This window comes from Caretta caretta, chromosome 1 (assembly GCF_965140235.1).
Source record: "Caretta caretta isolate rCarCar2 chromosome 1, rCarCar1.hap1, whole genome shotgun sequence".
Classification (NCBI taxonomy): domain Eukaryota; kingdom Metazoa; phylum Chordata; order Testudines; family Cheloniidae; genus Caretta; species Caretta caretta.
Genome location: NC_134206.1, coordinates 50,272,589 through 50,300,123, shown reverse-complemented (window position 1 = coordinate 50,300,123; position 27,535 = coordinate 50,272,589). Strand labels below are relative to the sequence as shown.

The following is a 27,535-nucleotide window of genomic DNA, read 5'->3' as shown; positions in this document are numbered from 1 at the left end:
CTCTAACAGTGTCTGCTAACACACCCAGGTATATTTTTGTTTCTGCTTCTTCTGACCTGAAACCTTTCCCATTTTCCTTCTTTCCTCCTTCTCACTTCCTACTTTTATTCTCCTGTTGTTGTTTTTATTTTATCACCTCCCCTCCTACCCAGGATCCAGTTCATCCACCAGCTCACATCTCAATTCTTCTTCTTCGATAGCAGTTTTTTTGTCCCGTTGCCCACCTCTGGTGGGTTCCAAGCCCCCACCCCAGCTCGAGCTGCCCTTTCATTGGCTGTTTCTCACCCCAGGACAGTGTTCTGTGCTGCTGCATTGCAGGTGCTGGTGCCAGGGTGAGGGTTACTATAAAATGACTGCAGGGTTGCACCCTGCATGGAGAGTGTCGTGAATAACGTTATAGCTGTTTCCTTCCTCACCTTATGCTCCATTTAAAATCCCAGCCCCCTCCTTGGGCCTATCAGTGAGCAACTCGGATCGCTCTCCAGTAACCCCCTCGTCCAGCTGATAGAGCAACACCGAGAGGGAGCCGCAGCTGCCTGTGTTAAGTACTTACGCTGAACAATCTCTTCCGCCTTGTATTTAGCAGTGATGCTCTGAGTGCCTTTCCCAGACTCGAGGAAGAGCGCCGTGTAAGCTTGTCCCTCTCGCCAACAGAAGTTGGTACAATAAAAGAAATTACTTCACCCGCCTTGCCTCTCTAATAGACTGTCTCAGTGAGTGTCATTCCAGGCTCACACTGAGCAATAAGCTCTCCTTGTTACAGAAGAGCAATTTAATATGAAGAAAGAACCAAAGGAAGGGAAGTGTATGTTTGTAATAGATTTACCATTTGAATCATGAGGGTGCCTCAGTGGGACCAGTCCTGCAGACCTGACTGAGGCAAAATTTCAATTGATCTCAGTGTAAATTTAGGATGACTAAAGATTATGGGATCAAACCAGTGTAAATTCTTTGAGAATAGAATTAAGTAGAGAGAGAGATAAGAGGCTCAAAAAGGATTTCCCCCCCCACCCCAGCTTTTTTTAAACCCAACTCGCTGATATTTTACAGTGGTTACCCCTACCTCCCTGTGACCAGGGAGTCTTTTGGTGATGCTGACTTCACCCCTTTATAACTGCGCTTAACTTTAAACACAAAGTAATCCCTCTGCCGCCATTGTAGCCTGATTCTTAAAGTTAGGCACATGAGTGAGTACCTTGCTGAATCAGGGCCTTAATAAACTGACAGTTTATAATTATAATTGTTTATATTAAGATTGCATCCACATGTGTTAAGTGCTGTCCCCAAATATAGGAAAAACCTAAGATGGCAGGAATTTCACCATCTAAGAAATTTGTAAATGGGTATGTTGTGGGGAAAGAAGTAATTCTTTGGAAAATAATTTAATTTTAGCTAGTAAATTCTCTGCAGTAAGTCCTAGGGAAAAATAATAATAAACTAAAATGCCAGACATTCTTTTAATACTATTGTAAGGAGGAAAATGAAATTGTATTTTACTTGGAATCCTACATTCTGTATCTATTCCGAGTGTTCCTATTACTGGAACTGTCAAAAATAAAGTATATATACAGTCTATAAAAAAGGCTCTGAGATAGTGATTCTCTGATCCTTGAATATTTTCAAATGCCTCCTAAAGGGATTTAACTTTAGTATAAAAATTTGACCAAGTAATTTCTGAATACACCATTTTCCTTGCAGTTTAACAGGGTTTAAATTGAATCAGTGACCTAAAATGCTCATTTTGAAAAGTACTGCTTAAAAAAAAAAAAAAGTTGTGGATGCTTTCAGTTTTGTTCTTTGAAGACAGCTGAATGGCATAGACAATGTAAGATACACTTTTGCCTTTTCTAAATAATCCCTTTTAGTAGGATTAGTCACAGTATTAAATTAACAGAAGAAGCAATTAATTATATTTTTATGAAGTGAAGAAGAGGAGAATCTTTGAAATGCTGTCCCCCCCACCAGCATTTCATCTCAGAATTACATTATGCATTTTTCAGATGTGAGAAATCTTTTAGTCTTCAATTTAAATGAAAGTGCTGGGATGAACAGCACCCAGTACAAAATTAATTTGGAAAGACTTTTAGATCTGCTGGGGAGAGTTGACACCTGGCTGAAATTAAAAGGAATGTGTAATTTAGAACAACTGTTAGTCTACAAAGAAAGGTGCAAATAGTTTTGTTAATGCAGACCCCTGTCAATTATGTTTCTGTTTGGCCATAGATATGTTACAGTATACCCTACTTCAATGGGACTCCTCATTCATGCAGGTGTCCACACAAGTGCAACTGTTCACAAGAACAGGACCTAAGTCAGGACAGAATACTTTGATCCCAAGATGAGCATAACCAGAAAGTTAGGAAACTTTAGCTCACCCAAATCAAGTAGTTACAGCCTGGATCCACAAAGGTACTTAGGTGCCTAAGTCCCAGTTCCACAGTAATCCATAAAACTCCTGCTCAGCTGCTGTCTAACCCTGTAGGTGCCTAAACTCACTTAGTGCCTAAAGCTTTTGCAGTAAAAATTCCATCAGGGCCTATGTTCCTGCCTCTGAGCATGTGCATGATGCCTCCCTCTAGGCAGCCAGAGACCCATCTCCCGCCTAAGCACCAGAATGATATGTGAACCAGGGGAGGACGGGTGCTCCTCTATCTATCTTGTTTGATTTGGTATGTTGCTCATAGGCTGCCTCTCTCCCCACAGAATAGCTGGGGCAAGGGAGGATCTCCCATATAACCTTTAGCCCAGTGGTTAGGGTGCTCACTGGGGATATGGGAGACCCCTACTTCAGACCCACCACCCCACCTCCAAATGAGAAGGGATTTGAGGAGAGAGCTGCTACCTCTCAGGTGAATGACCTCACCCCTGGACAATGGGATATTCTGATATTCGGGCTCCCTCAATCTCTCCTATTGAAGTTGTTCCACATTAATTAAATAATTGATGGAATAAATAAATATGAATTTTGCCAGAGAAAGAGGGAGACTCTTTCTATGGTCTGATGGTTAAAGCACTCGCTTGAGAGATAGGAGATCCCTCTTCAAATCCCTTCTCCTCAGGCAAAGGGAGGACTTGAACCCATGCTTGTCCACTTTTCTGCTGAGTTCCCTAACCACTGGGCTAAAGGTTATAAGGGAGAACGGCCTTCCCTAGCTGTTGTGTATGGAGTTAGGCAGCTTCTGAGCCTGCCACCCTGACTCAGGCACCTATCTCGTGAAAAGGAGTGGTTCTCTCATTGGCTCCTGAGGCGGTTCCTGGTCTACTGTGCTGGCTTTTGTGGATCACATTTCAAGGCACCTACCTCTCCCAATTCATTATACAGGGAGTCTAGGTGCCTAACTAAGGCTTTGTGGATTGCAGTGTTATTCCTGTGATTTTTCTAGGTGCCTCAGAGTTAGATGTTGCAGCGCTGAGCACTGCAATGCCTAAGTCCCTTTTTGGCTCCAGGCCTTTGTATCTAGATTTCTCCTTCACATTGACTTGTTTGGGGGAATTGTAAAATTCAGTGTGTTCCTACTAGTTCCCATCATGTACTACATGGTGTAGGTTCCCAGCTTTAACCTTTCATACACCACGACCACACAATGCTATCTTTTTTTCCTAAGGTGCCTGTCACAATGGTATCTAAGCACTGAATAAGTTACAGAGGGCATTGAGTGCCGTAATAGACAAAGAACAAGGTTTTCAAAAGGGACTTGTGATTGATTTTTGGGTACCTTAAAGGGGCTTTGTGTTCCAGAAAGTTCTGAACACATAACCTCTAAAAATCAAGTCCCTTTAAGATGTCTTAAAGTTCAGGAGCCAGAAGTCACTCGTCACTTCTGAAAATCATGGCCAGAATTCTCAAAGCTTCCTCTGTTCCTGGTGTACGAGCTTTTTGTTTTGTTTTTTTGTTTCCTCTTCATCCCTTTTTCTTTGTTTCCTTCTCTCCATTCTTCCCAGCTGTGGGTTACTCCTGCTTGAAGAAGAGGCCATCAGTGGGTGAAGATTAAAGCTCCTGTTGAAACCGAACTGTGTACGCCATAATGAGAACATGCTTTCTCCCAATGCATTTAGACCGTATATAGTAACTAACCCATTGCTATACAGAAAGTTTGGGGCAGCTCCTTACCTGGTGAAATCAGCATAGCTCTATTGACTGTAATAAAGCTGCACCGGCTGAGAGTCCGGACCTCAGTGTTTGTCATTCTAATGCAAACCAGGGCCACTCAGAGCCAGCCAGAGACATCAGCCAGTAAGAGCAGAAGCAAGCAAAGCAGGGACTGGATGGAGGGGGTAAAATGGGGGCTAACTGGGCCACCTCTACCCCCAGCACCCAGAACTGTGCAGGCTTGAAAGACTTCCCCTGCCCCGCACTCTGAGGGAAGTCCAGCCAGTAGGAGCAGAATCAGCTAAAGCAGAGACCTTTGGACACTTAGAGAGCTTTCCACAGTTTTGACTGAACTTTCTCTGCTCTGTGCTGTTTGGCTGCTTGCTCCAAACCTCCAAGTCTCTTCACTTCAGATTCACTCTACTACCCCTCTTCCTTTCTTCTCCCCTGCTGTGCCCTCTTCCCCCTCCCTTTTATTTCCATTTAGCATAAACGCTCTCCACACACAAAATTGTGGAACTGACATGACATTTGGTGCCATCACATTGTTCACTCAGCTTGTGTGTTCCACCCCTTCTACCACCACATGTCTGTCTTGTTTATTGATATTGTAAGCTCTTTGGGGTAGGGACTGTGTACTATTCTGTATTTGTACAGTGCCTAGCACAATGAGGCACCACTCTTGGGGTTGGCCCCTAGACACTGCTATCATAAACATATTAAATAATAAATAAACTCATAACTCCATGGTGGGAGCAGAGGTAGAGGCCTTAAACAACTGAGGTACAGAATTTCCTTTAATTATTACCAGTATAGAGGCTATAACACTGTCATAAATATAAAGGGAAGGGTAAACCCCTTTGAAATCCCTCCTGGCCAGGGGAAAGCTCCTCTCACCTGTAAAGGGTTAAGAAGCTAAAGGAAACTCGCTGGCACCTGACCAAAATGACCAATGAGGAGACAAGATACTTTCAAAAGCTGGGAGGAGGGAGAGAAACAAAGGGTCTGTGGGTCTGTCTGTATTCTGTCTTTGTCAGGGATAGACCAGGAATGGAGTCTTAGAACTTTTAGTAAGTAATCTAGCTAGGTACGTGTTAGATTATGATTTCTTTAAATGCCTGAGAAAAGAACTGTGCTGAATAGAATAACTATTTCTGTCTGTGTATCTTTTTTGTAACTTAAGGTTTTGCCTAGAGGGGTTCTCTATGTTTTGAATCTAATTACCCTGTAAGGTATCTACCATCCTGATTTTACAGGGAGGATTTCTTTATTTCTATTTACTTCTATTTTTATTAAAAGTCCTCTTGTAAGAAAACTGCATACTTTTTCATTGTTCTCAGATCCAAGGGTTTGGGTCTGTGGTCACCTATGCAAATTGGTGAGGCTTTTTATCCAACATTTCCCAGGAAAGGGGGGGTACAAGTGTTGGGAGGATTGTTCATTGTTCTTAAGATCCAAGGGTCTGGGTCTGTAGTCACCTAGGCAAATTGGTGAGGCTTTTTACCAAACCTTGTCCAGGAAGTGGGGTGCAAGGTTTTGGGAAGTATTTTGGGGGGAAAGACGCATCCAAACAGCTCTTCCCCAGTAACCAGTATTAGTTTAGTGGTGGTAGCGGCCAATCCAAGGACAAAGGGTGTAATATTTTGTACCTTGGGGAAGTTTTGACCTAAGCTGGTAAAGATAAGCTTAAGAGGTTTTTCATGCAGGTCCCCACATCTGTACCCTAGAGTTCAGAGTGGGGGAGGAACCTTGACAAACACACAGGTGTGTAGTTCTAATTTTTTCCTGTAAAGGAGCATCATATACATACGTACTAGTCAATTCCTTATCATTGATACAATTTAGTAATGGAGATCATGGCAGTCATGGATTCTGTGACTTTACCAGACCTCCGTGACTTCTTCAGCTTCAGCTGTCAGCGCCTGCTGACACCGGGGCCAGAACCAGGGCTGACACCGGGGCCAGAACCAGGGCTGTGCACTGTACCCTCCCTCTCCCTCCGGCACAGCTGCTCCCGTGGCTGCAGTCGGCACCGGAGCCTGGACTGTGTGCCCCTGTCCCACAGCTTTGGGGCTGTGCCTCCTCCCCTTGTGGCTGGAGTTGGGGCTGTGCCCCCACCCCATGGCAGTGGGGCTTGGGTTGTCAGTCTCCCCTATGGGGCTCCAGCTATCATCCCCTCCCCCTACCAGTTCTGCTGCCCGGTTACAGGCACAGGTCACAGGCTCTCATGAATTTTTGTTTACTGCTTGTGACCTGGCCATGATTTTAACTAAAAGTAACCGTGACAAAATCTTAACCTTCCTTATCACACTTGTGAATTGTTCATCCATCATTGATGTGCAGCAGCTTCTGAGATGAATCAGAGCAGCAAAGCTAAACAAGTTTAGAACAGAAATTGAATAATACCTTCTGCAGATCAGCCAAAAGGGGGAATTTAATTTATAATTACCCATGCTTAAATTTAATTGTGGCACTTGGAACAAAACTCCTACTTAGGAGAGAGACACTGAATCGCTAACCCTCAAGATAGTGGCTAATTTTAGAATGTAAAACACCTTCAGGACTACCCATTTACTTAAGAAATTCAGGGGGTTACCACAGCATGGTGGAGGTGGAGTAGGGCAAAGGACCAGTGAGTGGGTGGTGGAGGAGAAAAAACCACTGATTCATAGAGTCCAGGGTTGGAGGGGACCATTGTGATCATCTAGTCTGATCTCATGTATAGCACAGGCAATAGACCTTCCCCAAAATAATTTCTTTTGAACTAGAGTATATCTTTTAAAAAAAAAAATCCAATCTTGATTTAAAATTTGTCAGTGATGAAGAATCCACCTAACATCTCCTCCTCCAGTAATCAGGCCCTGCTTTACCCGGCTGCCCCATCTCTTGCCAGGAGCCAGCAGCAGTCCAGTGACAGCAGAATAAGCTATGATGGGGAGAAGCTGGCACAAACATAAAAACATAAGAATTGCCAGATTAGATTAGACCAGACCACTGATTCACCTTGTCCAGCATCCTGCTCATGAGTGATCAGCATCAAGTGCTTCATGGAAAGGTGCAAGGAACCCTACAGTAGGTAGTTATAGAATAAGGAAATTTGATTAGAAATTTTTGTCCTAACCCACAGTGACTAGAGGTTGGCTTATGCCCTGACACATGAGATCAGTTCCAAAACTCTTTGCTTTTGTTTTTTTAGCAGTTTTTGTAACACTGGATGCAACTTTGTACAGCTCTGTGCAAGCTCTGAAGGTGCAAGCAGAGGCAGGTGAGTGGTGACAGGCTAGCTCACTGAGAGGGAGGGCTCTTTTCTAGTGGTCATGGGGAAAGAGGCTACACTGAGCAGCTGAGAGGGAGTGGAAGAAACAGGGAGAAGGGACTGCTGCACGCAGGGATACAGAGGAGGAGAGAGACAGCAGTATAGCTAACTCACTCCCCTCCCTCACCATAGCACCCTAAGGATGAGCGTGTGTTTTAATGGTCGATGACCACAATTGTTTGGGAACTTGAATATACCTTTCTGAAAGAGAGCACCTCTAGGATTACAGCACGCTTAAGCACCATGCTGGGATTCTAGTTCAGTAGTGGCTGTAAAGTGCCACCTACTAACGTGCGAGCACCACTTTTTGCAGCACCTAGATTTTGCCTTGACAGTCTCCCATCCCAGAACAGGCTAGGCCCACCCTAAGTAGGTTGTGAGGTCCAACACGCAATCAATGGCTGTAGGTAATTTAGGCCCTGCACTGTGTTTTCCTCTACTAGACAGTACACAAAAGTTAACCAGTAACCTCTGTTCTTCTTTGAGTGCTTGTTCATGTCAATTCCACGGGCACGGTAGCAGGAAGATTTTTTCCATAGCAGCATCCATCGGGTCGGCCTGGGCGCCCCCTGGAGTCATGACTCCATGGTGCTCAATATAGGGCCCTGCCGAACCTCCACTCCCTCAGTTCCTTCTTGCCACCAGTGACGGTTAGCTGGAACGTCCCATAGCCCTTGCTTAAGCAATTGCCTCTATCTTCGTCATTTGTATATAGTTGGTCGTTAGTTTAGAGTTAGTTGGGGGTCTCACCCCCGCTTCTGAATCCCCAGAGCCATGGTATGCTGTGGTCCCCTGTGAGGTCTGCACTAAGTGCATGCCAAAGAGCGACCCTCATGCCTCTTGTTTAAGGTGCCTAGGAGAAGGTCACCAAAAGGACTGTTGTAAAATCTGCTGTGAGCTGCATTCCAGAATTCTTAAAGAAAGGGAACAGCGACTTAAAGTGCTACTTATGGAGGCAGCTCTCTGCCCTTAGTTGGATCCGGGGTCAGGGGACCCCGCTCCCAGCATGTCCTCATGGATGTGGAGCGCCCCAGCACCATCATCCTGGGAACTGGTGCTGAAAAAGGACTCTTCCCGAGATGCTCGGCACCGGAATGGCTCCTCCCGCAACCACTCAGCAGGTAGGCACCGGTCTCACTCACCGGTGGCTTAGAAGAAAAAGAAGCCGGAGAGGGTTCATTCTCCCTGAGCTGAATCCAAGGAGCCGATGACTGTGAGATCCCAGTCGGGCCACAGCACTAGATCCCCGGGCAGGGCCATGTCGACTCCTGTTGACTCGAGGCCCGCCATGCACGCCGGACCCTAGTGGCCAGCAACTGCCACTCCCCTCAACTCTGGAGGCTTTTGCAGCGGCTCAGGACTTGCTGACTCCTTGCTCAGGACTCCTCCCCCTAGGATGGAGGACACACCAGCACCTTCGGCACCACCCCACCCCACAGGTGCAATTAAGAGGGAAGCCGGCAATGATGTCCCAGTGCTCTCCTTTTCCACAGCACCCTCCGACACCAGCTCCTCCAGAGAGAACCCAGTCGGTTCCCAAGCTCCCAATGATTGGTGCCCTGAAGTACGGCTCCTCTGTGGTCTTCCTTTTTGGAGACCTCGGAGTCAGAGTCTGACTTCTACTCCTACCACTCCAATAGGAGCAGGAGCCAGGAAGTCCAGGTCCGCAGTGCAAGAGACGGGCTTACCCAGCATCGTGGCTGCCGCAATGGCAGAATCCATCATAGTGGCCCTTCTGGACTCCCTGGGCCTTCCACCAGAGCCAGACTTTGGTAGTTTGGCCACCTTTATTCCGCCTTCAGCCGAATGACCAGCCACTGAGCCGCCACCACCTACGTCAATGGCTTCAGCACTGAGGTCAGCTTCAGCACCATTAGTGGCATCGGCACTGACGTTGGCTTCAGCACCATCGTGGCACCGACTGAGGTTCCAATACTGATTTTGACACTGAGTTCGGAGCCGACAGCCCCAACACCGAGGGGCATGGCACCGTCAGTGTCGGCACCTGCTTGGGACCCCCAAGAGTCATGGGACCCCTTGGGTGCGGACAGCAGGGAGCAGCCACCTTTCATGGGGGCCGCCTCCTCGTCGCCGGACAAGGCGCTGGCAGGCACTGCCATAGCCCTGGCGCTTGAAGACAGCAGGGTGTTACAGCATCTGCTGCACCAAGTTTCCCAGGGTCTGGACATCAAGGCAGAGGAGGTAGTCGAGGATTCTGATCCCAAGGTGGATATCCTCACGCCCTCTGGACCTTCTCGTATTGCCCTGCTGCTCATAAAAACCATCGTTGACACAAGCAAGACCCTGGTCTGAAACAGGCCATTTGAAGGTGCAGTTGAGGATGGCGCATCAGAGCGAGATCTGGATCCACCCCGCCTTACCTTTTTGTCCCGACTATCCCCTTTCTACCCTGCATGGTCCCATATTACTTCAGACCACTGAGTGCTCCACACAATGGAGAGGGGAAACTCCATCCAATTCTGTGCTCTCCTGCCCTTCCACCCTCTTTTCTCAACTCTTTTCAGGGACCCCTCTCGTGAGCAGGGGCGGTGGAAGAGGATCCTCAGGAGCAGAAGGGTAAGGGCTTCTATTCCCAGTATTTCCTAATACCGAAAGCCAAGGGCGGACTCAGGCTCAGGCTCATCCTAGACCTGCAAGAACTCAACAGGTTTGTGAAGAAATTCAAGTTCTGCATGGTCTCCCTGGCCTCCGTCATCCCTTCATTGGATCCAGGAGACTGGTATGCCACCCTCAACTTGAAGGATGCATATTTTCACATAGCAGTAACTCCGTCCCACAGAAAATACCTCAGGTTTGTGGTGAACAGTACCCACTACCAGTTCACAGTCCTCCCATTCGGCCTGTCAGCAGCATCTTGAGTGTTCACCAAGTGCATGGCAGTCATGGCCACGTTCCTGCGCAGGTGACACGTACAGGTGTTCCCGTACCTCGACAACTGGCTGATCAAGGGCCGATCCAGGACTCAAGTGGAGATGCAAGTCACCTTCATAAGAGCATCTTTCCACAAGTTGGGCCTTCTGCTGAATGAGGGGAAATCAACACTGTCCCCAGTTCAGAGGATAGAGTTTGTGGGGGAGGTACTGGACTCAACACAGACCATGGCATTTCTTTGGGAAGCAAGATTTTGAGCCCTTGGCAACATCATTCGAGGTCTCAGGCAGTTCCCCACTACCACAGCAAGGAATTGCGTGAAACTTTTAGGACACATGGCTGCTTGTACCTACGTAGTACAACATGCCAGACTCAGACTTCAACCTCTTCAGTCGTGGCTAGTGTCAGTGTATCGGCCAGTCCGGGACAGCTTGGACAGGATCGTAACCCTGTCTCGCCCGGTACTTGACTCCCTCCTGTGATGGCTCGACCCACAGGTAGTAGGTGCAGGGGTCCCCTTCACCAGCCCTCAGCCGTCGCTCTCACTAGTGATGGATGGGTCAGCCTTGGGCTGGGAAGCACGTTTGGGAGACCTTAGGATACAAGGCCTCTGGTCTCAGGCAAAACTCGCTATCCAAATCAATGTCAGAGAGATGAGAGTGGTATGCCTGGCATGCCAGACTTTGACAGGGAGATGTGTATCACTTATGACAGACAACACCACAGCGATGTTTTATATCAACAAACAGGGTGGGGGGAGGGTGCACATGCCTCTCCCCTGTGCCAGGAAGCCCTCATGCTGTGGGACTTCTACGTAGAGCATTCAATACACCTGCAAGCATCGTACCTCCCCAGAGTACAGAACAAGTTGATGGACTATCTCAGCAGGTCGTTCTGCGGCCACGAATGGTCCCTTCACCCGGATGTTGTGAACTCAGGGGCTTTCCCCAGATTAGACCTGTTAGCCACGCGACGCAACAGGAAGTGCCAGCAGTTTTGCTCTTTCCTGAATCTCAGCCCGGGTTCCATCACGGACGCGTTCCTCCTCCCATGGGGAAGCCATCTCTTATATGCGTTTCTGCCTCTCCCTTTCATTCAAGGTGTGGAGGGAGCAAGCTTCGGTGATGTTGATAGCTCCAGCCTGGTCCCGCCAGCACTGGTACATATCACTCCTGGAAATGTCCATGGAAGCTCCAGTCACCCTGCCGCTCTTCCTGAACTTATTAACTCAGGATCACAGCCATCTCCAACACCTGAACCTCGAGTCACTGCACTTCACAGCATGGAAGCTCCATGGCTGAGTCTGACGAAGCTTTCTTGCTTGGATCAGGTTAGACAAGTCCTCCTTGGCAGCAGGAAGCCCTCCATGAGGGCTACCTACCTTGCCAAGTAGAAGAGATTTTCAATCTGGTCAGCGCAGCACCGTTCGTCCCCAACGCTCACCTCTGTGCCACTTATACTGGACTGTCTTCTCCATCTCAAGCAGCAGGGACTGTCCATGTCGTCAATAAGGGATCACTTGGCCGCCATCTCTGCCTTCCACTCAGACGCAGAGGGCCACTTAGTCTTTGCTAACCCTGTGGTTAGCTATTTCCTTAAAGGTCTCGACAGGCTATATCCGCATGTCCGACAGCCTGTCCCGGTTTGGGACCTCAATCTGGTCCTTTCCAGACTCATGGAACCGCCCTTTGAACCTTTGGCGACGAGCTCCCTACTCTGTCTCTCATACAAGGTGGCGTTTCTGGTAGCGATAACCTCAGCCAGGAGGGTGTTTGAGCTCAAGACCCTAACATCAGAGCCCCTTTATACTGTGTTCTCTAAGGACAAGGTTCGGCTCAGGCCTCACCCAACTTCCCTCCCCCAGAAGGTTGTCTCCCAGTTTCACATCAACCAGGACATCTTCCTCCCTGTATTCTATCCTAAGCCACACTCCAGCGGCAGGGAGCAGAGGCTTTGCTCTTTAGATGTCCACAGAGCGCTAGCCTTCTACATCGAGAGAACGAAGCCATTCTGGAAGTCTGTCCAGTTATTTGTGGCAGTGGTGGACAGAATGAAAGGTCTGCCTGTCTCTTCTCAACAGATTTTGTCATGGATCATGTCCTGCATCCGAGAGTGCGACAACCTGGCTGGGTTGCCTGCTCCTCCGATCACCGCACACTCCACCAGGGCACAGGCCTCTTCAACAGCATTCCTGGTGCAGGTTCCCACCCAGGAAATCTGCAGAGTGGCGACATGGTCTTCCATCTACCCTTTCACCACGCACTATGCGATCGCCCAGCAGGCCCAAGACGATGTGGCCTTTGGACAAGCAGTGCTCCAATCAGTGGATGACTCCAAGCCTGCCTCCTGAATTTGGGCTTGAGAGTCACCTGATTGGAATTAACATGAACAAGCACTTGAAGAAAAAACGGTTACTCGCCTTCTCGTAACTGTTGTTTTTTGAGATGTGTTGTTCATGTCCATTCCAATACCCACCCTCCTACCCCTCTGTCGGAGTAGCTGACAAGAAGGAACTGAGGGGGTGGAGGGTCAGCAGGGCTCTATATTGAGTGCCATGGAGGTGCAACTTCAGGGGGCACCGAGGCCGACCCTGCGGCTGCTGCTAGGGGAAAAATCTTCTGGCTGCCGTGCATGTGTGCGCACACGCTCCTGATTGGAATGGACATGATCTCACCCTCTGTGGAGAAAGAAGTGGTTAGGGACTACTTAGAAAAGCTGGACGTGCACAAGTCCATGGGGCTGGATGCGTTGCATCCGAGAGTGCTAAAGGAGTTGGCGGCTGTGATTGCAGAGCCATTGGCCATTATCTTTGAAAACTCATGGCGATCGGGGGAAGTCCCGGACTGACTGGAAAAAGGCTAAAGTAGTGCCCATCTTTAAAAAAGGGAAGAAGGAGGATCCTGGGAACTACAGGCCAGTCAGCCTCACCTCAGTCCCCGGAAAAATCCTGAAGCACTTACGGGAGAGGAAAGTGATCAGAAACAGTCAGCATGGATTCACCAAGGGAAAGTCATGCCTGACTAATCTAATCGCCTTCTATGATGAGATTACTGGTTCTGTGGATGAAGGGAAAGCAGTGGATGTATTTTCTTGACTAGCAAAGCTTTTGACATGGTCTCCCACAGTATTCTTGTCAGCAAGTTAAAGAAGTATGGGCTGGATAAATGCACTATAAGGTGGGTAGAAAGTTGGCTAGATTGTCGGACTCAACGGGTAGTGATCAATGGCTCCATGTCTAGATGGCAGCAGGTATCAAGTGGAGTGCCCAAGGGTCGGTCCTGGGGCCAGTTTTGTTCAGTATCTTCATAAATGATCTGGAGGATGGTGTGGATTGCACTCTCAGCAAGTTTGCGGATGATACTAAACTAGGAGGAGTGGTAGATACGGTGGCAGGTAGGGATAGGATACAGAGGGCCCTAGACAAATTGGAGGATTGGGCCAAAAGAAATCTGATGAGGTTCAACAAGGATAAGTGCAGGGTCCTGCACTTAGGACAGAAGAATCCAATGCACCGCTACAGACTAGGGACCGAATGGCTAGGCAGCAGTTCTGCGGAAAACGACCTAGGGGTGACAGTGGACGAGAAGCTGGATATGAGTCAACAGTGTGCCCTTGTTGCCAAGAAGGCCAATGGCATTTTGGGATGTATAAGTAGGGGCATAGCCAGCAGATCGAGGGACGTGATCGTTCCCCTCTATTCGACATTGTTGAGGCCTCATCTGGAGTACTGTGTCCAGTTTTGGGCCCCGCACTACAAGAAGGATGTGGAAAAATTGGAGAGAGTCCAGCGAAGGGCAACAAAAATGATTAGGGGTCTGGAACACATGACTTATGAGGAGAGACTGAGGGAACTGGGATTGTTTAGTCTGCGGAAGAGAAGAATGAGGGGGGATTTGATAGCTGCTTTCAACTACCTGAGAGGTGGTTCCAAAGAGGATGGTTCTAGACTATTCTCAGTGGTAGAAGATGACAGGACAAGGCGTAATGGTCTCAAGTTGCAGTGGGGGAGGTTTAGGTTGGATATTAGGAAAAACTTTTTCACTAGGAGGGTGGAGAAACACTGGAATGCGTTACCTAGGGAAGTGGTAGAATCTCCTTCCTTAGAGGTTTTTAAGGTCAGGCTTGACAAAGCGCTGGCTGGGATGATTTAATTGGGGATTGGTCCTGCTTTGAGCAGGGGGTTGGACTAGATGACCTCCTGAGGTCCCTTCCAACCCTGATATTCTATGATTCTATGAACCGTTTCCCCCCCTATATTGTGGGTGGTATCTGCACCAAGAAGGAAATGGGGTTTGATCTGCAAAGCCTTACTCATGTTGATGTCAGTGGTTCTGTGACAGAATGTGCAGGACAGAACTTTTATTTCATATATGGCAACACTTATTCTGTCTCTTTCACTTCCCCTAAACCTTCATTATTCTTATGGTTGAGGACAAAACTGGTAATTTCAGCCAATGGGATTTTTTTTTTTAAATTTTAAAACAAAACAAATAAACACCACTTTTCATTTAAAGTATTGGTCACTGTCCTATTAAGACATAAATATACTTCAAGGTCATGGCAACAGGGCCAGATTCTGGCCTTTTGTTAAGGCTCTTTTGTGGTGTTCTGGTACCTTAAAACAACCTTAAAGGTAGCTTGACTAACTAACTCAGGAGTTCCCTAGAAGCATAGAGCTAGCATATCAATTCCTATGCCCCCTGGCTCTTGTGTAGGGAGTGCTGCTGGAGAAAGTGAGGGAGGGTGATTGGACCACTGCTGCGCTCTGCTGATCCATGATTGTCTGACTGGCCCTTTGGGGGTTGATGCTCCTAGTGTAACTTAAGCAGTCCTGAGGCTTTAAGAGAATGAAGAATCAGGCTCAGTGCTGTTTAATTTGGTGCTAGTGGAGGGTGAAATCAGGTTCAAAATGAATATTTATATATCCTTGCCAACAAAGTTAAGAAAGCAAGTAGGTCTGTCTTTGAAACAAGACCTTATTGTAAATTAACTAATATTTAGTTATATGTAGCTTCCCTCTATAAAGATTTGAATATTAAAGAAAAAGTGAAATATTTTTTCCCATAAGCAGCCTGCTTTGGGTGGCTGGGAGTGTTCTAATTGTGGTCCCTGACAAGTGTACCTTTGGTTAAAAAGAAAAATGCATAAGTCTCATGAGGATCTGAGATTTAAGTGCAACTTGATGTTATCGTAGGAGAACACTTTCTCTTTGCTTCCTCAGGTTATGCCTTTTTGAATGTAATGAATGCGTCACTCAGGGAATTTGAAACTTACTCCTCATTTCCACACACATTCATTGTACCAACACTAAACTTTTTCTAAGCATCTGAAGGTTTTATTAATAAACTGTAACCCTTTAAATGCTACTGGAAGCCTTTTTAATTAAAATGACCATAATGTTTCAATGTCAGACTCTCAGCTATTGCTGTAGAATTTGAGCATTTTTGGAATGGATTTCTGTTCTTCGAGAACCAGTGAAACATACAGGCAGAGTAGCTGAATAACTAGATGTTGAAAGAGCCTATTTCTTTAAAGATTAGCTTTTGATCTTCGCATTGCTGCAGAGAAGGTGAATTCATCATTCTTTCAGGCAGTGTTTCCCTATTTTAGCTTGATTCCATGCTGTTATTCTTTTCATTGTAGAAGTGTCTCTTTTTTTCTTTTCTCTGAGGGAAAGCAGATCTGACTGGACATTCCTCACCCTGACAGATAAGGATGTGCTGAACATCGAGCTATGCTGCCAGCATTTGTGCACATCCATTTCTGTAAGGGGGGAGACAGTGTTCCCCAGTGAGATGTATAATTTGCGTATGGGAGCAGGCACTTCAGCACTGTAACCCAAAGTTACTTTATCACCGAAGCGTGAGGTGATAGTGCATAAAAACACAGGCAGTAATTTGTGTGGGCATTTTCACTAAAGAAAATTTAGGGAACAGGTTGGATAAAAATAACAAGTAATACACATGAGCAAAACCATTTCCATACCCAGATCTCATGAAGATGTGTAGTCATAGCTTGTGTTCAGCATCTTCCCCATCACAAATGTCACAACCTCAATGTTCTGTTTGACTTCTCTCTCTCTCTCATCTTCCTATATCCAGACTTGCATCAAATTTGGTTGCTCTATCTTGAACAACTTCTTTAATATTAGTCCTTTTCTCTCTGCCACTACTGCTAAAATCCTTGACTGCTCCTTAGTTATACCTTGCCTTCAACGTAAATATGGAATTCATACCCCTATTACCAATCAGCCAAATCCTGAAGTCCCTACTCTATACCAGAATCTGATATCTGTTATTGTCTAGCATGGAATTTTTCCAATATAATTAAGATCAGAATCTGGCCCTCAGTGTTCACTCAGGCAAAATGCTGTGCCAGATCCTGAGCCCTACGCAGGTGGTATTTGGGCACATTTTTTACTGATGTCAGTCAAATCCTGAACTCAGTTCTGACTCAAGCAAAGCTTTTGTGGGTAAAGTCTTTGGGGGATTTGCCCGAGTTTGACTTCAGAATTTGGCCCATCCAGTGACAACTATTTATTGCAACATTCTGTAAATAACTATCCACCCAGACACAGCATAAAGGGGAGACTTGTAGACGTAGGAACATTTCTACTGTGCATGCTCATTATGCAATCTTCAAATAGTTACGTCTTTGTTTAATCAGAACTAATTTGTTTTCACACTTGGCTTCAGTGAGGACTATGGCCATGTTAAGTTTCAAACTTCAGCCATTTTTTTCAGTAGTGTTGTCTAAAAGAGTGAGATGATGATTTTTTGTGATAGGAAAATGTATTTATTTTTCATTTTCTCATAACTTTAATGTGGCCTAAAGGGTTTTGGATCAAGCATGGAGAATTTCAGCTGTGAAGGTGAATGGTTCAGAAAGTTATGAACATAAAAACAAGACCATATCATAGTAAAATAATAATAATATAGCACTTCTTATCAATAGATCTCAAAACACTTTACCAATGAGGTAATAAAAATTGTTATGTTACTGAAACTACCAAGTTCTCACTATCCTTTAACTATTGATAATAGCATATATATTTTACTAAATAAAAATAGGACTGTAATTATTCAACAAATTATCTTTAACACTGTGAACTAGCAAGACTAGATGACTGGTAACTGGCTATGGACCCTTTCACTGCTATATCAATGGTTTAAATTCACCCAGAACTAGTAGTGACAGATTATCTTTATTGTATTAGTTGTTCAGTGGCTGTTCAATTACTTAAGCAAAATGAATAGGTGATTTCAGTCCAGTTTTTATTTAACAGGTGTCCACGTCACAATAATTGGCATCCTTGTTTCACTCTTATTGGAGTAAATTTATATAGAATGGGTAGATCCTTATTCCTTTAAAAGCATTCTCTTCAGACCACAGTTGAGCCATGCTAACAGGGTAAAAAATAGGGAAGCTACCAGTTTTTTCCTTATTTCATGGGTAAGTGGAACCGCAGTTGCTGTCAATCTGGAACTTGTCACTAGCACCAATACATGCATTTTAATTTCATTGTATTTATAAAATAAATCTGCTCTGAGTTCCTTTCACATATGGAAAGGCTGTAGCATTGTGTAGTACAGTAGAAGACCGATAATCCTTTCCTGGGGTTCAAACCAATGTGTCAGAACCAGTATTTTTCCGTGTTCTATTCATTAGTGACTTGATGGATATTTATTCACTTTATATGTTCTGTTCCAGTGATCCACCATTTTTCAACAAAGGAGCGGCGTGTGCGAGCAATAAAGGAGATGGCTCGCACCTTGAGAGTAGGTGGCCAGATGATGATATACGTGTGGGCAATGGAGCAAAAACGGCGAAAATTTGAAAAGCAGGATGTCTTTGTTCCTTGGAATCCTTCACCACCTTCCTGGACCTTGAGTAACACTTGTTCGCGTGGAATACAGAAATCAATTAATCAAAAGGACAAAAGGCTGGCTTTGGACCAACACTCCGCTAAGTTAGCTGGCACTTTGAAAGCAAGAAGCTCATCTTTTGTGAGGGAGAAGGAAACCATGCAAAACTTATTTGAAAAATCCTTGAGATGGTCTCTCTTTTCAGGATCACTTGATTCAGTATTAGACTTGAGTAATCAGTGGCACCAAAGAGAGCTTAGCACATTTTCCAATTGCAATATTCAGCTGGATGAATCAAACAGGGGAAAGCTTTTTGAACAAATCAGGCAAGGTGGCTTCATGAAGCATATTTCCAACTTGTCTTTGCGTTGTAGGCAGAATTCCGAAGATAAGGCTTCTGAAGTAGCTGTAGAACCAGGGTCACCTATGATATTTCACCCAGTGCCTTTCAAAAGTTGTTGTTCAGAATTAGGCCAGGACACTAAGCAGCCCCCAATGTCTCCAGCTATAATTCATGACTGCAGCAGAGTGTGTTTACCTGACCTGCTTTCCCATCAAAAAGATATCAAACAGCAACTTAAAATAGATTATCACCCAAAACAATCAAGTTTCCACAAACTCCAAAACAGAAGCAAAACAGACAGCTCTCTACAGGATACAGACAATGATTGTTCCATGGCCACACGGAACAAACAGCTGCAAAGGAGTCCAAATGGGGCTTGTCTTAGGTACTACCATGTTTTTAAAGAAGGGGAGTTGGTTGAACTGATTGAACATCATGTTCCTGAGCTACATGTTATTCATTCATACTTTGACCATGCAAATTGGTGTGTGATTGCAGAAAAGATTCATGTGTGGAAGATCTAGGGGAAGATTTTCAAAGGCACAGATGCCTGACTACATTTGAAAGTCAATGGGAGTTCGGTGCTTGGTGTCTTTGAAATCGTCCCCCAAGCTTTTTATCCCCATCTTGTGCTTTGACTCTCTCTGTGACTTTTGTTTTGTACTTGACTGTCACTTTATCATTTTATAGAAACATTTCCTTCTATAATGGTAATTTCAGCTTGGATACATTTTAAGATACATTGGATATGATTACAGGTTGGATACATTTTTCCAGGGCTTTTTAATAGTAGCTGTCAGTTTTGCTTTTTGTTGTTTTAGAATAGTTAAAATGCATTTATAAGTTTTCCCTGTTGGGATGTTTTTATATGAATATTAAAGATGTTTGTTATTCATTTATAATAATTTATTATCTTTAATGTCTTTTTATAATTAAAATGTATTATGTGTTGGGGCTTGGAGTAATATAAGGCTGATGGTACTTTGAGAAGGATTCATTATTTTATTACAGTCTGCCTATCATTCTATATGATACCTCAAGTCACAGTAGAGAGACAGTCCTCCTAAAAGAAGTACCAGGTATATATAACCCAAGTACCAGAGACAGTAGCTGGGGACACCCAGTCGGATAAGTTTAGACAGCTCATCTGTTGCCCCCTAACTGTCACAGGTAAGAATACAATGGACCTACTCAAGTATATATCACAACATAACCTCCCACCACCACCACCCAATAAATCTTAAATCTGTGTATTTCTCTGAGTTTGACATGTATGTTCAAAACAAAAATCTTCTTCTTCTCTGTCACAAAATCTGGGAGAAGAATCAAGGGAATTCTTAATAAGCCATTTAAATTGCTAAAATGAATGATGATGATGATGATACAGAAAAATGCTTGGATGACAACAGGTGAATGCAAGGAAATAGTATTTATCAACACTAGCATGCAATCGTTATGCTTTTAAGACTTTTTTCATCTATAGACAAAGTTTTCTACAAGGGAGGTAAGTTTCATTATTCCCGTTTTACAGATAGGGAAACTTGCTCAAAGCCACATAGCAGGTCAGTGGCAAAAATCATCAGTTATTGCTGTCCCTAATGGTCACTGCTTTAGGTGGTTTGTGTTCTTCCTCCAAAGGTTTTCACTAGTTTCTTTTCTTTAGGTTCTGGAATCACGAAACTAAAAAGTAATCCTGTTTTCTCACTGGGGAAAGACACTGTCATGTCCAGTGCCTTAGGAAATTCTTAATGTGTCTTACTAAGAATTTAGCCTTATGTATGTTGTATCTTAAAGAGTAGTAAGGAACAGTACAGTAATCAATGTTTTTAATGTAACTTTAATTCAATTTGGCTGTAATATCTCTAATGAAATTTTCTCTACTTCCTGAAATAGAATTTATGTAATCTGCAGAGTACTGTGCTACATATTATATTTGCAGGGAAACAGACTGCTTAATCTAATTGGTCTCTTCCATCCATAGTGTCTGTTTCCACAATACTGGGCTTTTTCCCATGATGTTAGTACTTTTGTGCAAATGAACAAAAATCATTATTAGCTTCAAAATATAAATACAGCTATAATTATGTTATATCATTGTTCCACAGTGAAAGGATTTTAATAGTTTCCCGAACTGTGACTTTATAATGTATTAAGTGGCAGTGATGTCATTCTACTTTACAGACTTTCACTAATGTGTCATCCATTTTCCCATTGTTTAACAGATTGTTAACCTGCAGAAAAGCTATGGATAAGTGCGTTTGTCTGGAGCAGCCAATCTCTCCCCTTGAACTCTGGTATTTCCAGAGCAATCTGATCCATTGTTCTCCCAGAAAATGTTCAGTCCTCCCAGACACCAACTAAAGTATCTCATCTTGACTTTCTTCTCCCAGTTACAAAGTTGCACCCTGCTGCTCCTACTAATGGTACCATCCACCCCAGCTACCAGTTGTCTCCCTCCCTGCTCCAAAATGTGATATGCCACCATCTGAGTTCTAATACTTCTGGTCCTGCTGCTGTTCCTCCTCCCACAGACATGTGCCTGAACCGGACCCACGTGACAGATGGTAGCCAGCTTATCTTAAAGGAATTTTACCTTCTGTAGAAATACTTAGGTTTCTAGCAACTTCTGTTCTTTATGTGTGCTTCTCAGAGAAATTAATTTCTCAAGTGAGGGCCTACCTTCATGCGCATGGTGCTACTAAGAATGGTGATTAGTCAGCCTTAGAGAAGAACAAGAAATAATGACTTTTGGTCCAATGCTGAAGTGGTGAGTGCCTTCGACTCCTATGAAGTCCAGGGGCAGTTCAGGGTACTTAATCCGTCACAAATGATGTTCAGCACCTCACAGGATAGGGCCCTAATTATGTGAGGTTTGCAGTAGAGAAAATAAAAACAGCATTAACATGGTCAGAGGAAAAAGGCAATATTATAGGACAATATCCAAACATCGATGCATGTTTCTAAACGTTCGCAAGCCGAAACTGCCATTTATAAAGGAGTGTGTTTTCTGTGGTTACCATTGACAAAGCCCAAGAATCAGTTATCTCAGGATTTACCACTTTATCAGGAAGGCAAAATCATACCTGGAGTTGCAGCTAGCAAGAGATGTTAAGAGTAACAAGAAGGGTTTCTTCAGGTATGTTAGCAACAAGAAGAAAGTCAAGGAAAGTGTGGGCCCCTTACTGAATGAGGAAGGTAACCTAGTGACAGGGGATGTGGAAAAAGCTAATGAACTCAATGCTGTTTTTGCCTCTGTCTTCACGAACAAGGTCAGCTCCCAGACTACTGCACTGGGCAGAACAGCATGGGGAGGAGGTGACCAGCGCACTCTGGAGAAAGAAGTGGTTCAGGACTATTTAGAAAAGCTGGACGAGCACAAGTCCATGGGGCCAGATGCGCTGCATCCGAGAGTGCTAAAGGAGTTCGCGGATGTGATTGCAGAGCCATTGGCCATTATCTTTGAAAACTCATGGTGATCCGGGGAAGTCCCGGACGACTGGAAAAAGGCTAATGTAGTGCCCATCCTTAAAAAAGGGAAGGAGGAGGATCCTGGGAACTACCGGCCAGTCAGCCTCACCTCAGTCCCTGGAAAAATCATGGAGCAGGTCCTCAAGGAATCAATTTTGAAGCACTTAGAGGAGAGGAAGGTGATCAGGAACAGTCAGCATGGATTCACCAAGGGCAAGTCATGCCTAACTAATCTAATTGCCTTCTATGACGAGATAACTGGCTCTGTGGATGAGGGAAGAGCGGTGGACATGTTATTCCTTGACTTTAGCAAAGCTTTTGACACTGTCTCCCACAGTATTCTTGCCAGCAAGTTAAAGAAGTATGGGCTGGATGAATGGACTATAAGGTGGATAGAAAGTTGGCTAGATTGTCGGGCTCAACGGGTAGTGATCAATGGCTCCATGTCTAGTTGGCAGCCGGTATCAAGTGGAGTGCCCCAAGAGTCGGTCCTTGGGCCGGTTTTGTTCAATATCTTCATAAATGATCTGGAGGATGGTGTGGATTGCACCCTCAGCAAGTTTGCAGATGACACTAAACTGGGAGGAGAGATAGATACACTGGAGGGTAGGGATAGGATACAGAGGGCCTTAGAAAAATTGGAGGATTGGGCCAAAAGAAATCTGATGAGGTTCAAGAAGGGTCGGTCCTGGGGCCGGTTTTGTTCAATATCTTCATAAATGATCTGGAGGATGGTGTGGATTGCACTCTCAGCAAATTTGCGGATGATACTAAACTGGGAGGAGTGGTAGATACGCTGGAGGGGAGGGATAGAATACAGAAGGACCTAGACAAATTGGAGGATTGGGCCAAAAGAAATCTGATGAGGTTCAATAAGGATAAGTGCAGGGTCCTGCACTTAGGACGGAAGAACCCAATGCACAGCTACAGACTAGGGACCGAATGGCTAGGCAGCAGTTCTGCGGAAAAGGACCTAGGGGTGACAGTGGACGAGAAGCTGGATATGAGTCAGCAGTGTGCCCTTGTTGCCAAGAAGGCCAATGGCATTTTGGGATGTATAAGTAGGGGCATAGCCAGCAGATCGAGGGACGTGATCGTTCCCCTCTATTCGACATTGGTGAGGCCTCATCTGGAGTACTGTGTCCAGTTTTGGGCCCCACACTTCAAGAAGGATGTGGATAAATTGGAGAGAGTCCAGCGAAGGGCAACAAAAATGATTAGGGGTCTGGAACACATGACTTATGAGGAGAGGCTGAAGGAGCTGGGATTGTTTAATCTGCAGAAGAGAAGAATGAGGGGGGATTTGATAGCTGCTTTCAACTACCTGAAAGGGGGTTCCAAAGAGGATGGCTCTAGACTGTTCTCAATGGTAGCAGATGACAGAACGAGGAGTAATGGTCTCAAGCTGCAGTGGGGGAGGTTTAGATTGGATATTAGGAAAAACTTTTTCACTAAGAGGGTGGTGAAACACTGGAATGCGTTACCTAGGGAGGTGGTAGAATCTCCTTCCTTAGAGGTTTTTAAGGTCAGGCTTGACAAAGCCCTGGCTGGGATGATTTAACTGGGAATTGGTCCTGCTTCGAGCAGGGGGTTGGACTAGATGACCTTCTGGGGTCCCTTCCAACCCTTATATTCTATGATTCTATGATAAGGACAAGTGCAGAGTCCTGCACTTAGGATGGAAGAATCCCATGCACCGCTACAGACTAGGGACTGAATGGCTTGGCAGCAGTTCTGCAGAAAAGGACCTAAGGGGGGGAAAAAACCTTTTGTAGTGATTGAAAGGCCTCCCCCACCCCCGCTCCCCTGATGGTAATAGCTCACCTTACCTGATCACTCTCGTTACAGTGTGTACGGTAACACCCATTGTTTCATGTTCTCTGTTTATATAAATCTCCCCAGTGTATTTTCCACTAAACGCATCCAATGAAGTGAGCTGTAGCTCACGAAAGCTTATGCTCAAATAAATTTGTTAGTCTCTGAGGTGCCACAAGTCCTCCTTTTCTTTTATCTAAATATGCATTTTCTATATAAGAAAAGATGGAGTTCTTCGAGTGCTTGCTCATGTCCATTCCATAGTAGCTGTGTGTGCTAGCCACATGCACTGGTGCCAGAAGTTTTTCTCTCAGCAGTGTGGAAGAAAAACGCAGTTTTCACTTTTAGGTTGTTTGCAACAAGTCAGAGACAGTTTATTTTCAAGCAATTGCAAGGGGGAGAGTGCGCATGGTCATGGCTTCCCCCTTCCTAGGCAGGTCTCCGCCAGGTAAACAGTTAGGGCAAGCATTTATACCTTTTGTTGCATACAAAATGATCAACAGCCAAGTCTTGTTTATACGTATTCCTTCCTGATATCTTACTGTTTTAAGCAGTTCCTGCTACAGTCTGCATTTCATTTTTATCTAACACAAGGTCAAAACAGCATCTCTTACAGTTTTTCCACTCACTTCCCACTCGCCCAGGCCCTGCCGTAAAGTCTCCCGTTATTAGAGTTAGCCTGACTTTTGCTCTATTCCTAAGTAAACTAAGTTGTCTGCGTTTAAAATTTCCTTTATCCCTTTTTCCGCTTTCACAGCAGTATCCTTAGGGGTCTGGCTCTGGTGTCTCCTGGAGTGGCGCCTGCATGGCACGGTATAAAGGGCACCACCGGCTCCCCCCACCTTCAGTTCCTTCTTGCTGCCAGTGATGGTGCTGGAACATCTGCTGCTTTGGCTAGCATTGTTTCGTTTTCTGTTCTTGTAAACTTTGAAAACCTTTAATATATATATAGTTAGTAGTTTCTTAGTTACCCTTAGTAGTAGTTCTCAACTTTTTGTTAGTCCCAAACAGGACTTGGACGGGGCATGCCCTGGTCCCCAGGCTATAAGCCCTGCAATCATTGCAAACGGCCTATGCCCATTAGCGATCCACATACCAGCTGCCTAAGGTGCTTAGGCAAGGGGCACATAAGTGACAAGTGCCGTATCTGCAAGTTCTTTAAACCTAGGACAAAGAAGGAGCGCGATATCCGTCTAAGAGTGCTCCTAATGGAGTCGGCACTTACTCTGGCACCAGAGCAGCAGTCCGACTCTGCACCGAGCACCGCAGCCTCCATGCACAGTGCTCCGTTAGTTCCAAACAAGCTGGCACCAGTCCCTTTCCATGGCTCTGGTAAAGAAGCCGAAAAACACAGGGAGGAGAAGATCTATCTCCTGTAAGGGAAAGGAGAGGGCTGGGGGTTAGCCACAACCTGTGCTGGACAGCTCAAAGCCCCCATTGGGAACTCAGGCCCCAGCTCAAGTCAAGTGGTGCAGCCCATCCCATGCTTTGCCTGAGACCCCAGATAGCGGTGCAGGCCCAAGCCAGCTTCAGGTGTCATCGACATCTGAAGCTCTTCGAGCGGCTCAGGAGATCCTGACGCTCCCAGTGCTGCCCACAATAGCTCCAGCAGTACCCTGGTCTCAGGGAAAACCTGTGTTAGGACCTGTGTGTATGTCCCTGCCTCAGCAGCACTATTCCCCATTGAGAGGGACATCCCACCAGTGTTCACCCGCCCACAGCTGCCAAGCCTCAGAAATGGAGATGCAGGCTCAGTGGAGCCCTCTTCAGTCCCCACATCGGGGGCACCGATCAAGGGACTCGAGGTGTACCTCGCTGGTAGATTGGCGCAGACCCTGTGAGGCATGCACCACCTGGCAAGAACTCTGGGACCAGCCCCGACCATCTCCAAGGGCCCAGTATGATCCCAGGACCGATCGGGCACCAGAGACCACTGATTGCTGGGCCGTCATCACCTATCTCCAAGAAGGAGGTCGCCCTACTCAAGACGATCCGGCAACCAGCCTGTCATAAATATAAAGGGAAGGGTAAACCCCTTTGAAATCCCTCCTGGCCAGGGGAAAGCTCCTCTCACCTGTAAAGGGTTAAGAAGCTAAAGGTAACCTCACTGGCACCTGACCAAAATGACCAATGAGGAGACAAGATACTTTCAAAAGCTGGGAGGAGGGAGAGGAACAAAGGGTTTGTGTCTGTCTGTAGTCGTCTTGGCCAGGGACAGAACAGGAATGGAGGCTTAGAACTTTTAGTAAGTAATCTAGCTAGGTATGTGTTAGATTATGATTTCTTTAAATGGCTGAGAAAAGAATTGTGCTGAATAGAATAACTATTTCTGTCTGTATATCTTTTTTGTAACTTAAGGTTTTGCCTAGAGGGGTTCTCTATGTTTTTGAATCTAATTACCCTGTAAGATATCTACCATCCTGATTTTACAGGGGGGATTTCTTTATTTCTATTTACTGCTATTTTTTATTAAAAGTCTTCTTGTAAAAAACTGAATGCTTTTTCATTGTTCTCAGATCCAAGGGTTTGGGTCTGTGGTCACCTATGCAAATTGGTGAGGCTTTTTATCCAACATTTCCCAGGAGAGGGGGGGGGTGCAAGTGTTGGGAGGATTGTTCATTGTTCTTAAGATCCAAGGGTCTGGGTCTGTAGTCACCTAGGCAAATTGGTGAGGCTTTTTACCAAACCTTGTCCAGGAAGTGGGGTGCAAGGTTTTGGGAAGTATTTTGGGGGGAAAGACGCATCCAAACAGCTCTTCCCCAGTAACCAGTATTAGTTTGGTGGTGGTAGCGGCCATTCCAAGGATAACGGGTGTAATATTTTGTACCTTGGGGAAGTTTTGACCTAAGCTGGTAGAGATAAGCTTAGGAGGTTTTTCATGCAGGTCCCCACATCTGTACCCTAGAGTTCAGAGTGGGGGAGGAACCTTGACATGGTGGCACAGTGGTGGGATTAACCTGAAATCATTTGAGATCCCGTTAAGATTTTTTGAACTAGAAATACAGATTTTAAAAAGGAAAATTTTTTTTCTTTGGAAAGAAAGTCCAGAAAGCAGCTTTGAAACTGAAAGCAGCTTGGTTTCTCTCTGCTTTGTGGCCAAGCAGAGACAAAAGGGGATTATCTTGTGAATTGCAGGTTTTCTTTGCCTGGAGGCAGGGTACTTAACTCCTGCAGGGAAATTCACAATCTTCCAACCCAGAGGTTTTTTTTTTTTCTTTTCTTCCTAAAAGTAAATAGGGGGTGTGTGTTCTACCCATTTGCTTTTTCTTTAGGCTGGGTAAGCAGGTTTCCAAGTAGTTGGAGGTTTTTTGCTTTAATTTGGGCCCAGAGCAGAGACAAGGGAATTGTCTTTTTCTGTAGGCTGACAGTCACTATCAGAGAATAGGTATTCTATTCCAGCACAGCAAAATTTTACAGCCAAGTTTTGTTTGTTTATTTCTAAACCTCGGGTGTAAAGTTAGTAAAAACAGAGAGGTTAGAATGACCAAATCCTCAGCTCGACTACAGCTGGAATTAGCCAAATTTCAGGCTGAGGAAAGACAAAGGGAACATGAAAGACAGATAGAACTCATGCAGCTGAAGAAGGAACAAGAAAGGGAGGCAGAACAACACCAAGAGGCTGCCCACAAGAGGGAAATGGAGGCAAGGAAGCATGTGGAGGAGGAGAGGGAAAAAGAGAGGAAGCATGTGGAGGAGGAGAAGGAAAAAGAGAGGAAGCATGTGGAGGAGATGGAGAGGATAAAGGC

General features: G+C 45.3%; 1 protein-coding gene across 3 annotated transcripts in view; it reads left to right on the top strand.

Annotated features, from left to right (window-relative positions):
* The window catches only part of LOC125635615 (putative tRNA methyltransferase 9B), an 88,622-nt gene extending 69,135 nt beyond the window's left edge, over positions 1 to 19,487 (top strand). For 2 of the 3 annotated variants that reach the window (XM_048847518.2, XM_048847512.2), the window contains 2 exons: positions 7,287 to 7,355; positions 18,009 to 19,487. In XM_048847518.2, the coding sequence (XP_048703475.2) occupies positions 7,287 to 7,355; positions 18,009 to 19,030 (1,091 nt within the window). In that variant the 3' untranslated portion in view covers positions 19,031 to 19,487. The remainder of the gene's footprint in view (positions 1 to 7,286; positions 7,356 to 18,008) is intronic. The other variant, XM_048847528.2, reaches the window with a different exon arrangement.
* Positions 19,488 to 27,535: the final 8,048 nt, after the last annotated feature.